This window comes from Leuciscus leuciscus (assembly GCF_965113295.1).
Source record: "Leuciscus leuciscus genome assembly, chromosome: 6".
NCBI lineage: Eukaryota > Metazoa > Chordata > Actinopteri > Cypriniformes > Leuciscidae > Leuciscus > Leuciscus leuciscus.
Genome location: NC_138730.1, coordinates 33,534,025 through 33,547,061, shown reverse-complemented (window position 1 = coordinate 33,547,061; position 13,037 = coordinate 33,534,025). Strand labels below are relative to the sequence as shown.

Genomic DNA, 13,037 nt, shown 5'->3' with positions numbered 1-13,037 from the left:
TCGCAGAAGGTGGTGGATGACGACAGTCACGGGAGGAAGTCCAGTCCTGCACTCTGCCCACCTAACAGCAAGCTGTCTGATAACGTCCTGGAGAAAAAGGTACTGTCTATGTTACTGCATCGCTTTACACCAAAGGTCCTTTAATGCAAGGCTACTCGCAGGCATCTTGGCAACGGTCCTGGGCAACTATTTTCTACTTTCTATTTCCTCATGTCTTCTTGAATAGAGACCGTCTCAAACCTCCAACTCTGCTTAGTATGAAAGAACAGTTAAAGCACTAATAAGTAATAATCTGACAAAATGATTTGATAAATGTAGCTTCTTTAGCTGAAATAAACTGTATTTGTACACAACTAAACAGCCTCCATATATCTCCAAATGAATTCTTCTTCAAGTGGTCCGTATCCTCCTTGCCTCTGTTTACACGCAGGCACAGAACGGCCTCCCCATTCATCCACACACACCCTCTTCATCATAGAGACACAGGCTCTCACTATCTTGCTCACTCAGACTCATTACAGGCCTCAAAACCGACCTCACCCTTCCGACCCACCCCTAGACAACTCCCTCATTCACACCCCTTCCTCTCGTTCTGTCTTTGACTCACTCAGTCATTCATTTCATTCAGAAATATCTAACTGTACACACACACACACCAGAGACCCAACAGTCATTCTAATCAGAAGTGGGCAGGGCCAGGCGTAAACAGGCTCCAAACTGTTTCATGCAAACCATTTTTAGAGGAGGGCCTTGTTTATTATTAACATGCACTAACTTTTGAAAGTTCAGGGTTGGTAAGTTATTTTTAAAGGTTTTTAAATAAGTCTCTAGTGCTTACCAAGGCTGCATTTATTTAAGTAAAAACGGTAATATTCTGAAATATTATTACAATTAAAAGAACTGCTTTCTATTTTAATTAAATGTAATTTATTCCTGTGATGGCAAAGCTGAATTTTCAGCATCATTACTCCAGTCTTCAGTGTCACATGATCCTTTAGAAATCATTCTAATATTCTGATTTGCTGCTTAATAAACAATAAACCCTTTATTATTATTATTTTTTTATCTTTGATTATTTAAAAGTTTAAAAGAACCACATTCTGATTTGCTGCTTAATAAACAATAAACCCTTTATTATTATTTTTTTTTTATCTTTGATTATTTAAAAGTTTAAAAGAACCACAATTATTTGAGGTAGATGTCTTTACTGTCACTTTTAATCAGTTGAATGCATCCTTGCTGAATAAAAATATTAATTTCTTACATTAAAAAAGTTCAAAACAGATAATGCTAAATACAAGTGTACATGAAGCCCAAAAGATTTTCCACCTTTGACAGCTTTGTGCTAGTAGTGTAAATATATCCTTTCAAAATCCCTTAACATGAGAAACATCTGAGACACATTTTCAAAACAAGGTGTAAACAGAGCCTCACTTTCCCCCAGTACAGTTTACCAAGCATTTACATCAAGTCAGAAACCCACCCGGGCTGATTCACTAAATGCTGTCTTTCTCTTATCCTCTTCATTAATGTCTGTCAACCTCTGCTCTGTGGCCACTGATGGATGAGCTCCTCTCATGCATGCATGATATTACAGCAAGATGTTTGTACTGCTCTCTTTGTTTACTCTGCTTCAGGCATCCTCACTGCCCTCACCAAGTTTCCCTCTGTGTGTTTGTACATTTTTGTGTAATTATTGCTGTTCGGCTGCTCCTGCGCAAATGCTCTTGATAATCTGTGTGTAATGAGACCTTAAAGAACTTCTGTATTATTCATGCACAAATGTGTAGAGACGTATTTTAATGCAGCTCAAACAGTCATTTCATATTCAAAGTGCTTCATTAATATTGATATGTGCTTGTTTTTGTGTGTACAGGGCAACTCGCAGTCTTCACTGGTTTTCAGTCGACTCTTTCCCGATATCAAAGAGGAACCAGGACACTGCCCCATCGTCCACCCGAGGTATGGCCTTTTTCCCCCAGCATTCCCTTTTAACCTCGGCCTTGTTTCAGGATTTCAATAGGAAGAAGAAGCAAGTGCATATGATAAAATGGGTAAAATTCCATAGATGTCATATACACTGAATCTAGGGATGAGAATATCATAGAAACCTTGGTTCTTTTGATTTTGGCCTGTACGAAACACCCCTAGTAACCTCATAACAAATCACGTATCACTTATGATGGCATGTGATGGCATTTTCATCACCCATCTTTTCAGACAATGTAAAAATGTATTTAAAATGTATATTTGCAAACCTCATTGAAGAATAAGACACTTGACCTGAAGGCTTGGAGGCAGTCGACAAGAAAAAAGTCATTGCATTGCATTGCTACCCTGGAAATCCAGAGTTCTCGCGAGAGCACAATTTGAATTTGCTGGCATTGAGTAATGAGCTGCACCAATCACATCGGTGTTTCTGATATAGACGGGCCAGAGGCGAGCTAAACAGATGACGACAGCGCACGACATTGATTGGTCGTAGTGTTATCCAATTGCGTGCAGTGAGATTTTCAAATGCATGCTTGGTACCGCCCCTCGAGTTGGGCGATTTTCATTACTCAATGCCAGACCCTTAATCTTTCGGATTTGGGTCTGGATTTCCAGGCTATTGCATTGTCACACTTCAGCTAGACCCTATTTTTTTTAAATGCTAATTTATTTCCAGTCTGATCTGATTATTGCGATTTAGCTCTGTAGTGCATCATTACCTGCTCAGCTGAACGTGTGAATGGCTTTCTGAGAGCAACAATTCTCCTGTTATTGCTGGAGTTTTCAGTTTCAGTGTTGTATGTGCACTAATCTGAGGGTCTGTTATGTTTGCAGTTACTACCTGTACACGTACGATAAGATGGTGGCCCCTAACGTGTCCCTACGGAAGGAGGCAGAGGTGAGCCACGAGGTTCTGGGGGCCCTGCTTAAACAGCACTACAGCAGGAGAGCACTCACCCATGACAGCCAGTCCACCACAGGTCAGTACACGCACACTATTTAGTTATCCTAGTAAATTAATCTACATGCATGCACAAAATGTACAAGAATGATGAGGTGAGATGTTTATGGACATGTATGTGGTTGACTGACTCAAAAGGTGAGGAGCTGCTGAAAGTGTCTTGCTAATGATTAGTACAGCTCACATTTAGTTGCCAGTGAAGAGAGAGAATGAAAAGAGGCCGCTGGCTGTCCCTGCGAGTGTCAGATCGCTCTAGAATAGAGTACTGGGGGAGGGGTCTCCAGTCTCCACCGCAGCACACCATCTTTCCTCACGTCTCTCTCTCTCCTCCTTTCTCTCTGTGCCTCACTTTTCCTTTTCTACACTTTTTGATCCTCTTCAACCCCCTCTGGCCCACCACTCACCTCTCTGTGCTTACTGCTTTCTCTCTCTCTCTTGTTTTTGTGTCCCCTTCTTCTATGTGTCTGTTCTCAATCCTGGCTCCCCTTTTCTCTCTTCTCAGTCTGTCTATCTTTCTTCCCCCATCTCTCATCCTCAATTGTTTCTCTTTCTTCCATGTACCCGTTCTCCGTTCAGGCTCCCAGCCTCTCTTCATCTCTCTCGATCTCAACCTGTCTCCCGACTCTCTCCTTTTATCTCTTTCTCTTTCTTCCCCATCTCTTTCTCAATCCGTCTCTCTTTCTTTCATGTATTTTTTCTCCATCCAGGCTCCCTCGTCTCTTTTTCATCATCTGTTTTTCTTTCTTTCCTGAGTCGGTATTTGTTTAGTTATATCCACTCATTTGTCATCTTGCCTCCTCTGTCTCTCATTTCTTTTTCTTCCATGTATCTGTTCTCTATCCAAGCTATCCTTGTCTTTCCTTCTTCATCTGTCTCTCTCTTTTTTTGTTGCATCTATCCATTCTCTATCCAGGCTCCCCCTTTCTCTTTTCCTTCATCTGTCTGTCTTTCTTCCCCCTGTCCCTCTTCCTCAATCTGTCAGTCTTTTTCTATGCACCTTTTCTCCACCCTGCCTCCTTTTTTTCCTCTATCTGTCTTGCTTTCTTCCATGTATATGTGCACCCTCTCTATCTCTTCCTCGATCTGTCTCTCTTCTTTCCATGTACTTGTTCTCATCCTTGCTCCCCCGTGTCTCTTCCGTCTCTCGTTCTCCATCTCTGACTCATTCTTCTGAGTGTGACAGACAGGTCTTAGTCACAGTAGAGGCTAGCAGCAGAGCGAGGCTGTTATTCGGCTCTGCAGTGCTAGACCTGCAGCCTGCCTGTCCTACATTTAAATGAGCCGTATCTCTCACACACACACACACACACTCTTTCTCTCTCAGTCCCTATGGACTCCCGTATTGCTCATCTAAACATACATGCTAGGCAGCTGCGGTATGCCTGGTTCAGGTGATTTGTATGTCGAGCCTGTGTAGCACCTTAGCAGCACTAAAAAAATTCAAATCGAGAAAATCTCTACTTTCCACTTGCCTCCCATTTCTGTGTGATACGTTCCCCTCTATGCTGACCTTCAAAAAGAGACACCCACAGAGAATTAGTCACACAGACTTTCAGCACACGACAGATAAAGGTGTGTGATTGCGTGAGTGTGGTTAACTCTTCTTCCCTTTCCCTCAGATCTTCCCGCATCTCCTTCCTCTGTCGCAGAGGAGGCCAAATCCCACCACGCGGGCGAAGCGCACGAGCGCCGCCAACCTCCTCCGCCAGTCGCCATGGAGACTAGCTCGGGCTGCAAGCAGCACGCCCCCATTCCCACGGCGGGAAAAGACAGCGGAACAGAGGACGACAAGGACAGGATCATGCTGGAGATTGTGCAGATGTACCGGCGGCAGCAAGAGAAGCTCAATTCCACCCTTCAGAAACAGCTACAGCTGGAGATGGTGAGACGCATCCCTACCTAAATCATCCCTACCTGAGACACAGAGGCTCTGTTCCAAACTCTAATGAGCTCTGTGTCTGCTGTCTACATAGGCAGCAATCTTTTAAGGATGCGTTATAACTCATAAGTAACTTATTGGCTTCGTACTCTTGACTAATGCTCACAGTTGATTACAATAGAGACTCATGTTAATGTGCTAACAGTGCAGTACTCTAATAATGTGTTTAATTAAATATAAATTAAAGGTGACCATATATATTTAATGTGTTAGACTGATTTATATTTTGTTAAGGAAAAAATATTAAGCATGATTTTAAAATGACAACATGGTGTTTCTACAATTAAAGGGTAACTAAACCCTAAACCAACTTTTTTTGTTAATGATCTGTAAGAATGGGGCTTTATTAGTGCTGTTCATTGATTCAAGTAGTTTTTTTGACATTTGTGTTTAAAGTGTTTTAATTTTACAAAATATGGTGTAAAAACGTCTGAGTGCTGCCCTCTTCAGGTTGAACAGTGGCTACTGCAGTTGAATTTTCCTATTGGAAGTTGTGGTACCCTCTGACATCAGAGGGTACCAGTTAACCACGCCCTTGCCTGCAGAGAGATATGTCACAGATGCACGCCCCCTCTCCACTGGGCTCTGCCTACTTTTCCAGCATTTTTCAAATATTGCCAGTGGGTGGAGTCAGGCTCTGACCAGGGGTTTAGTTACCCTTTAAGTAATTGGCTTTTATGTGGTCACTTGACTAAAGCCTAAAAAAAAAAAAATTATCTGTGAATTTTTCTTTTCTATAAAGTTGACTTTTTTTCTGTTCATTATTAAAGAAAATAAGATAGAAACTTATATAAACCTATTTCTTATTGTTAAAAACTGGAGCTAACAATAGAATAAAATCACTGAATAATGCTTAAGAAGGAATAATGAAAGTAGTAATATCAAATTGAGTAAATGTGTTTTTTTATTAATTTTATTAAAACATTTAATTTAGATGGATTAAATGAATTATATCCTACCTTAATACAAGCACCTTTGCATACCCTAGTTTGAAACCCCCTGCCCTTAGGTTTCATAAGCACAAATAATATATGGCAAATACACAATCAATACAATTGTCCATTTTTAATTTTGATGCAATTTTTATCTATACATTTTATATATGTATACACACACACTGATGCATAAATATGTGCTTATACAATGCATATTCATAATTATTTCCTGCTGCCATTTTGGATGAAAATCATTAAGCTTGTCGTATTGCATCTGGGATCGCTTCATCCTCAAAATGATTCATGCGATTCTGCCCTAGATTTTGGCCTAAACGGGGATCTTAAAACGCAGCGTGATTTCGCTTCCTTCTGTATGGAGCAGCCACTGTGTCAGGTGCACGCCTATGATGTCTAAAAATGCTCCTCTAAATAGGCAGCTCACTAGAGGTTTGATCAGAGCCAGGGAGATGGACTAGTTGTGTATCTGAGAAGCTCTTTTGTGGGTCCTGTGAAAAGAGAGGGACCTTGTTGTATAGTGAATGTAAAGGTGAAGGCCAGAGCAGAATGGAGTATGTTCCAGTTGAGCTTTATCACCCTCGACTCGTCCACTACAAACCCTGACCTTTGCCACACATTGTTTGATGCATGTCTTGATGTGCGTGTGTGTGTAGGAGCTGGAGGCAGTGCGCGGGGGCGAGGCGGCCAGGCTGAGGGAGTTGTCTGCGGAGCAGCTGGAGCTGCAGAACGAGCTGGAGGCGGTGCACACTGAGCATGCTCAGAGACTGGGGGAGGTGCGGCAGGAGCAGAGACAGCTGGAACACCGACTGGAGCAGCTCCGGCAGCAGAGCTGTGCCTGCCAACCCAAAGAACAGGAGGCGCAGTACAACGCGCAGGTAAACGCGAGAGGGCAGAGCCTATCTGAGTGCTCTAGAATGACTATACCCAGTGTGAATTATTCCTGTGCCCAATGCAATATGCTGCATGTATCAGCACAGCTTATCTGTGTGTGGGAGTGAACCAGTAACGGGAAGAGAGATACGCACCCACACTGAGATGGAGAGCCAGTGTCTGGCTGACTTGCACACTGGGCCAGATTTCAGCGATTATTTAGGGCAGTGGTTCTCAAACTTTTTAGAGCAAATATCCGGTCTAATCAAATCAGACCATCTAAGTTCCACCTAACACACAAGTAGCCCATCCGTAATGCTGACATTACTATTATTTATTTCCAGAATTGTGTTAGAGTATCACATTTTGAGAACCATTGATTTAGTGTTTGTGTGTGTTATGCGTCTGTTGCCTTTAATGTCGCTAAATACAGGGGTAAATGGAGTCTGTGTCATCAGATCTGTTATTTTAAATCAAAACTATTAAAAATCGTTTTGGTAATTTAAATAAAACTGAAATCAAGTCAAATACAATACAAATTGTACGTGAAAAACTGAAAGAAAGAAAAAACATTTAAGTTATATTAGAAATATTTAAAAAGTACATAAAATTAATAAAACTTGAACTAAAATAAAAACTAATGAAAGCTAATTCAAAATACGAATAAATACTATAAAAGTATGCACATAATACTGAAATAACACTGCATTATATATGAAATTGCTCAACTTTCTGAAAGTAATGACTCTCTGTTCACAAAGTGAGTCACTGAGGCATTAATACTTGTTGCTTTAGTTAGTTTTATAGTAAAGTGAAGAGAATGCAATAGAGCGACACAGTAGACAGACGTTTTACTATCACATTCAATTCAATTGGTATCACTGAAATGTTTTATGAAATATTTTGTGCGTTCCTATTTCTAACTCCTCTCGTTCTGTCTGCAGCTGTGCGAGCTGCGCTATCGTCTGGAGCGTGCTGAGGCGGAGCGGCAGGAACTGCAGGAGGAGCTGTGCAGAGAACGAGAGGCCAGAGAGAAGCTGGAGCTCCTGATCTCAAAGCTTCAGCTGCAGATGGCCCAGTCTGGCACCAAGGGAAGCCGCAGCAGTAGCCCTGCTCAGCCCCCGACCCCCTCCGCAAGCCCCCAATCCCAGCATTCCCCCGTTTCACCGGCCCAAGAGGTAACCTCCGGATAAACTCCTCCTGCTCGCCCCCGTCTCTCGCACACTTCCACGCCTGTAGCCCAGGAACGCGCTTGCCCACTCCCTGCAGAGACAGACAAACACAAGACCTCTGCAGAAAAGAGCAGCTCTCCCATAAACATTTCCCTTTGTGTTCCCTTAATGTTCGTTTAATTTAAAAAGACTTTTCGTGTGTCCTTTTTTTTTTTTCCCTAAGTCAACCTGTCCTCGACCAGTCGTCAAGCATTTTTTTTTTTTTTTTTGGATGTACATGTTTGTCATAATTTATAGTCGTGCTGAGAGGCTGATGGGACAGAGGAGGTGTTTCTTTTCAGTACTTTTTACCTCCTGTGTCGTTGGGACAGTGCTTGAGTGCTTTTCCTGTCCAAGCACTTTGGATACAGGAAACAAAACTGACACTCAGTAAAATACTACCTGTCACATGGAGCCCCAGGATGCCAAACAGCAAGACGCCAATGCCCTGCGGCAGCAAGAAACCACGTGGATGTTTACTTTTTATTCTCATTGTGTATCATTATTTCTTACAGAAAAAAAGTTTTTGTTAATATCACAAAAATATCAGTAAAATATTATTATATAGAATTTCAAGTCATTGTTTCATACAAGTGATTCAGAAACAGAGGCGCCCCTTACTGAGGCCCCCCTGGTTTAAGATCATAATCCTCCCCCTCTTCCTTTCCTTCTCCCCTCCATTTTCTTTCCCTCCGTCCTGAACTGCCTGACGTTTGTCTTTTCGGTCTGGTGTTGATTATATGTTTCCTGTCTGCACTGCTGACCCTTTGCAGGCTGGTATATGACAAACAGCTCAGTTCATTCCTGTGTGATGCAGTAAGCAAAGACTCGCATTCGCCCCCTGCTGGAGAACACTATGAAACTTGGCCCCCATTTAAAGGGATGGTTGACCCAAAAAAATGAAATTTTATCATCATTTACACACCCTTATGTTGTTTCAAACCTTTATGAGTTTATTTCTTCTATTGAACAAAGAAGAAGATATTTTAAAGGATGGTGGTAACCAGACAGTTGACGGCACCCATTATCTTTCAAAATATATTTTTCCTACTATGGAAGTCAATGGATGCGGTGAACTGTCTGGTTACCACCATTATTCAAAATATCTTCTTTTTCAGAAGAAAGAAACTCAAACCGATTTGGAATGACACAATTTTTATTTTTGGTTGAACTATCCCTTTAACTACAAGGAAAATCTGCAGTTGTTAAAATGATGTTTCAGGGTTTGGTGCAGTTGACCTCGCTCTCATGTTCAGCATCGAAAGAGTTCCTGTAGTGTCAAAGAACTTGTTGGTTTATTTGATTGGAAATTTCAAGACTAAGTAAATCAACATACTATCTTCAAACAAAGCACACAGTTCCTTAAATTTGGACATTTCTTAGTGAATTTCCTCAAGGATCCATTAGAAGTGTAATTGGAGATGTAAAGCATTGAAGTACGTCACAATCTCTCATAAACCAGAGCTGATTTCTTTATGCTGATAAATTCCCTACAGTTTTTGAATGCTGGATTCTAGGTTAAAGTCCCCGTGAACCAGAAGTAGCAAAAAACGTTGTTTTAGGATTGGTTTGCCTGAACTTTCTTTCTTTCTTTTTTTTCATATTCCCCCTCTTCATTCCTCTGTGTCATTATTCTGGATGACTAAACAAACAGGTCTGACAGAGACAAAGGAAACAGACAGGGGGTCGAAGGAGGGATATTAAGGAATTATTGCTGTCAGGTTAGCTCTGTCACTGGGGGGTTGAGGAGGTGCGCTTTCTCTCCACTGAATGGATGCCCACCATACATCAACTGTTAGATGGACACAGAAAGTGAAGTGTTTTTGCCAGTAGTGCAGTTTGTTCATTCTTTCTTCAGTTCCAAGTGAGTTTGTAAACAATATTAGACTGAAATAATAAAGGCTTTTTTTTTTTTTTTTTCATGATGTACATATCTCGTATAGAACATTCCACTGTGCACAATTCATCAGTTCCAAAATCAGCGTTTTTCTAAACCTGATAATGTGTACAGTGCAAAACCTCTTAGACGTAAAAAGAGGAAAACACCCTGATTTATGTGAATATATCGCAGCAATGAAGAATTTAAAAACAAGACTATATTGTAAATGAGTGCTTTGCCATTTTTTAACTTTTCTTGAAATTATTCAGAAATTATTTAATGTATTAACTAATAAAGATTTATATACACTTTGTACATACGGTAGTCATTAATATATTAACTAAATTCTTATAAATAATCTTTCAAGGTTTCTGATCACATTTGCAAAAGCTGGGTGTAGCCCAAGCTCTAATTAAAATGTTTTTTTGGTTTTTGTTTTTGGCCTGAAGAGTGGTTGTTGATAACGTGTGTATGGTGGTGAGGGGGTGGGATGCATGATGCTCAGAAGAACCCCTACACTTCATCCAACGGGGATTGGGAACAGTGACGTACGCTGCCCGGTACCCACTGTCTCCCTACAGTGGGTCATTTCGTCCCCTTTCATTGGAGCCCACTGAGTCTGACAACCTGTTGTTATTTTGGTGGGGTTCGCTTTTCAGCTTTTCCTCTTCCCCATAATTTGAAATTCTTACAAAGAAGGGAGTGAAGTAATGCATGTATTGTTAGATACTATATTGTTATGCTAAAACAAAAGATTCATTATTGCTAAAGTGAAGAGTGATTTTTTTTTTTTTCTTTTCTTCTCTTTTGTATTCTCTCTCACATATACAAGCTTTCAAACAAATGTTCCTCCATATTGTCTGAAAAAAGTAGTCTTTATGTAAATAGACACAACAATGTGCTCAAGAGCCTAATTTAGATGCCAGAGACCAGAGACTTTTGATATGAGAGACTGTGTGTGAGTGGCAAATGAGACATGCTTACTGAAAGGAGCGATTTATTTAATTTAATTTTATATATATATATATATATATATATATATATATATATATATAAAATGTATGATTTCATTTGTAGTTCTTTTGAGAGATTGTAGCATTTGTTTTGTCACTGTAATACATTACACACAGCGTGTCGACTACAATTTATGTACAAGAAGTATTAGGTTTCTTTTATTTTCACCACAGTTACCTCTGTAGCAGCCAGTTTCAATGCTGTTTTTGATAGTTTTTGGGTATTAAAGTGTATTTCTGAAGCTTTTTAGAGTATACCTTTTCATTTGTAACGTGTAAATTGCATTTTGTACACACGGGGGCGCTGTATATCTTCTATATAGAATGCCATGTTAAATTTGAATTATGGGCATAAGAATACAGTACTCTTTAGACTCTAGAAACAACAAACCTGTTTTTGGCTTTTGCAGTATTAAGAAAATGAATACAGATAACGTTGTACATATTTGAGAGGTGTGAAATATGTTGAATATCTGACGTGTATAGGCCTGGAATAATATAATTAGCAAAATTGTACCTTAAAGCAACCTAATACTAGAGTTTTCCAGCAAAGCTACCATGTATTTTGCATTCTAAAGGAAAATATCCCATTTTACTGGGGATAATGAATAATGTGGCTCCCTTGAGCTGATTAATGGCAAAAAGAGACAAAAGAAAATTATATAAACCGAACATTTTTTATATTGTTAAAAATACACGTAGTATACAAATAACTACCTGCCAGCACAGCATGTGTCCCTATTATATCGATCACACCTTTTCTAATGTGTAACTGAGACATTAATACTAAAAAAAAAAAAAAATCAGATGTGATGCTTTTTTTTGGAGAACACACTCAACACTGTAATAGAAATGATATTGTTTATGACTTTTGTAAACAGCAAAGATATTTAAGTTGTAATTCTGAGATATGAAATGCAGTGTTTGTGTGTATCATTGCATATGTTGCCAATCCTACAGTGTGATGAGAGTTTTTTTTGCTCTTGCATGAAAATGAGACGTTGCTCTCCTACCTCATGTTGTGATATAAGATGTTTTCTAAAGCAGATGACACATCTCAAACTGTTTATCATGATTGATATTTACGAGTTGAATACATGTACATGCTTTTAGCTAATACCTCAGTTGTATCTAGTATTTTATTGTTTATTTCCCCTCTTTCAGACATTGTAAATATATATTGTATAGACAATGAACTTGGATTCAATTCAAGTAAAGTTCTGTAGTGTCAAACCGGTTGTGTTATTGTACTTTTTGTATTTTTAGCACATATACTTTGGCCGATTTAGCACTCAAGCTATGAAAATGTAAAATATAAAATGGGAAAACACTTAAAATGTGTTAGCATTAAAGCTAAAATTGACATTTAATTCACTTAACTCTCATCCTTCCCTTTTTTTAAAAATGTAAAAATGTAGTGTTCGTCGGAGGGGTCCAAGACCCCATGACTTTTGTCGCACTTGAACCACGAATACACACACACACACACACACACACACACACAAAGAATGGATTAGAGGTCAAATTGACCCCCATAGGAATGAATGGAATGAGAGGAATGCATCAGTACACATAAAAAAAACCTATAAATGCTTAAAAATTCAAGCTAAAAATGCTAAAACAAAATATTTTTTTTCGTCTACATGTGTACCCAGGGGTAACAGCTCATTTGCTCCAAATAGTGCTATAAGGCCATCTAGTGTCATGAAATATCATGTTATATTATTATTTTTAGGAGAATGGGGGATAATATCTATATCTATATTGCCTGCAGAAAAGACATCTTGCATAGGGGAAAGGGGGGCAAGAGCAGTTTCTTTCCTTTTTGTATTTGTATTGAGATTAACATATGATCCAGAACGATAGACTATAGGGTGTAAAACCATAAAAAGCTACAGGCCTATGTTTCATGTAGTTATGTCTTGTGGGGCTGCTTCGCTGCAATATGAAAGATGGACCTTGGCTCTGTTCCGCTAAAGTAAATGCTTTAGAGAGAGACCAATTTCTGTACAGATCAGTCTTTGGACTCAGACCTTGCTTCTTTTGCAACCTGTTTTTTCAAAGAGAGATCTCTCAACAACTTTATTTTTCCTTAGGCAAGAATATTATACTCGAGTGTGACTTATATTTTATTTAGAAATATTAGAAGTGATTTTAACTGTTCATGTTATGTTTTTTTATTAAACTTTTAATCCTGATTTTGGATGAAATATTATTAT

At 39.4% G+C, this 13,037-nt stretch overlaps 1 protein-coding gene across 2 annotated transcripts in view; it reads left to right on the top strand.

Annotated features, from left to right (window-relative positions):
* The window catches only part of skila (SKI-like proto-oncogene a), a 31,701-nt gene extending 19,650 nt beyond the window's left edge, over positions 1 to 12,051 (top strand). For both annotated transcript variants that reach the window (XM_082171890.1, XM_082171891.1), the window contains exons 3-8: positions 7 to 99; positions 1,877 to 1,962; positions 2,827 to 2,972; positions 4,573 to 4,835; positions 6,499 to 6,720; positions 7,660 to 12,051. In XM_082171890.1, the coding sequence (XP_082028016.1) occupies positions 7 to 99; positions 1,877 to 1,962; positions 2,827 to 2,972; positions 4,573 to 4,835; positions 6,499 to 6,720; positions 7,660 to 7,908 (1,059 nt within the window). In that variant the 3' untranslated portion in view covers positions 7,909 to 12,051. The remainder of the gene's footprint in view (positions 1 to 6; positions 100 to 1,876; positions 1,963 to 2,826; positions 2,973 to 4,572; positions 4,836 to 6,498; positions 6,721 to 7,659) is intronic.
* The last annotated feature ends 986 nt before the right edge of the window (positions 12,052 to 13,037 follow it).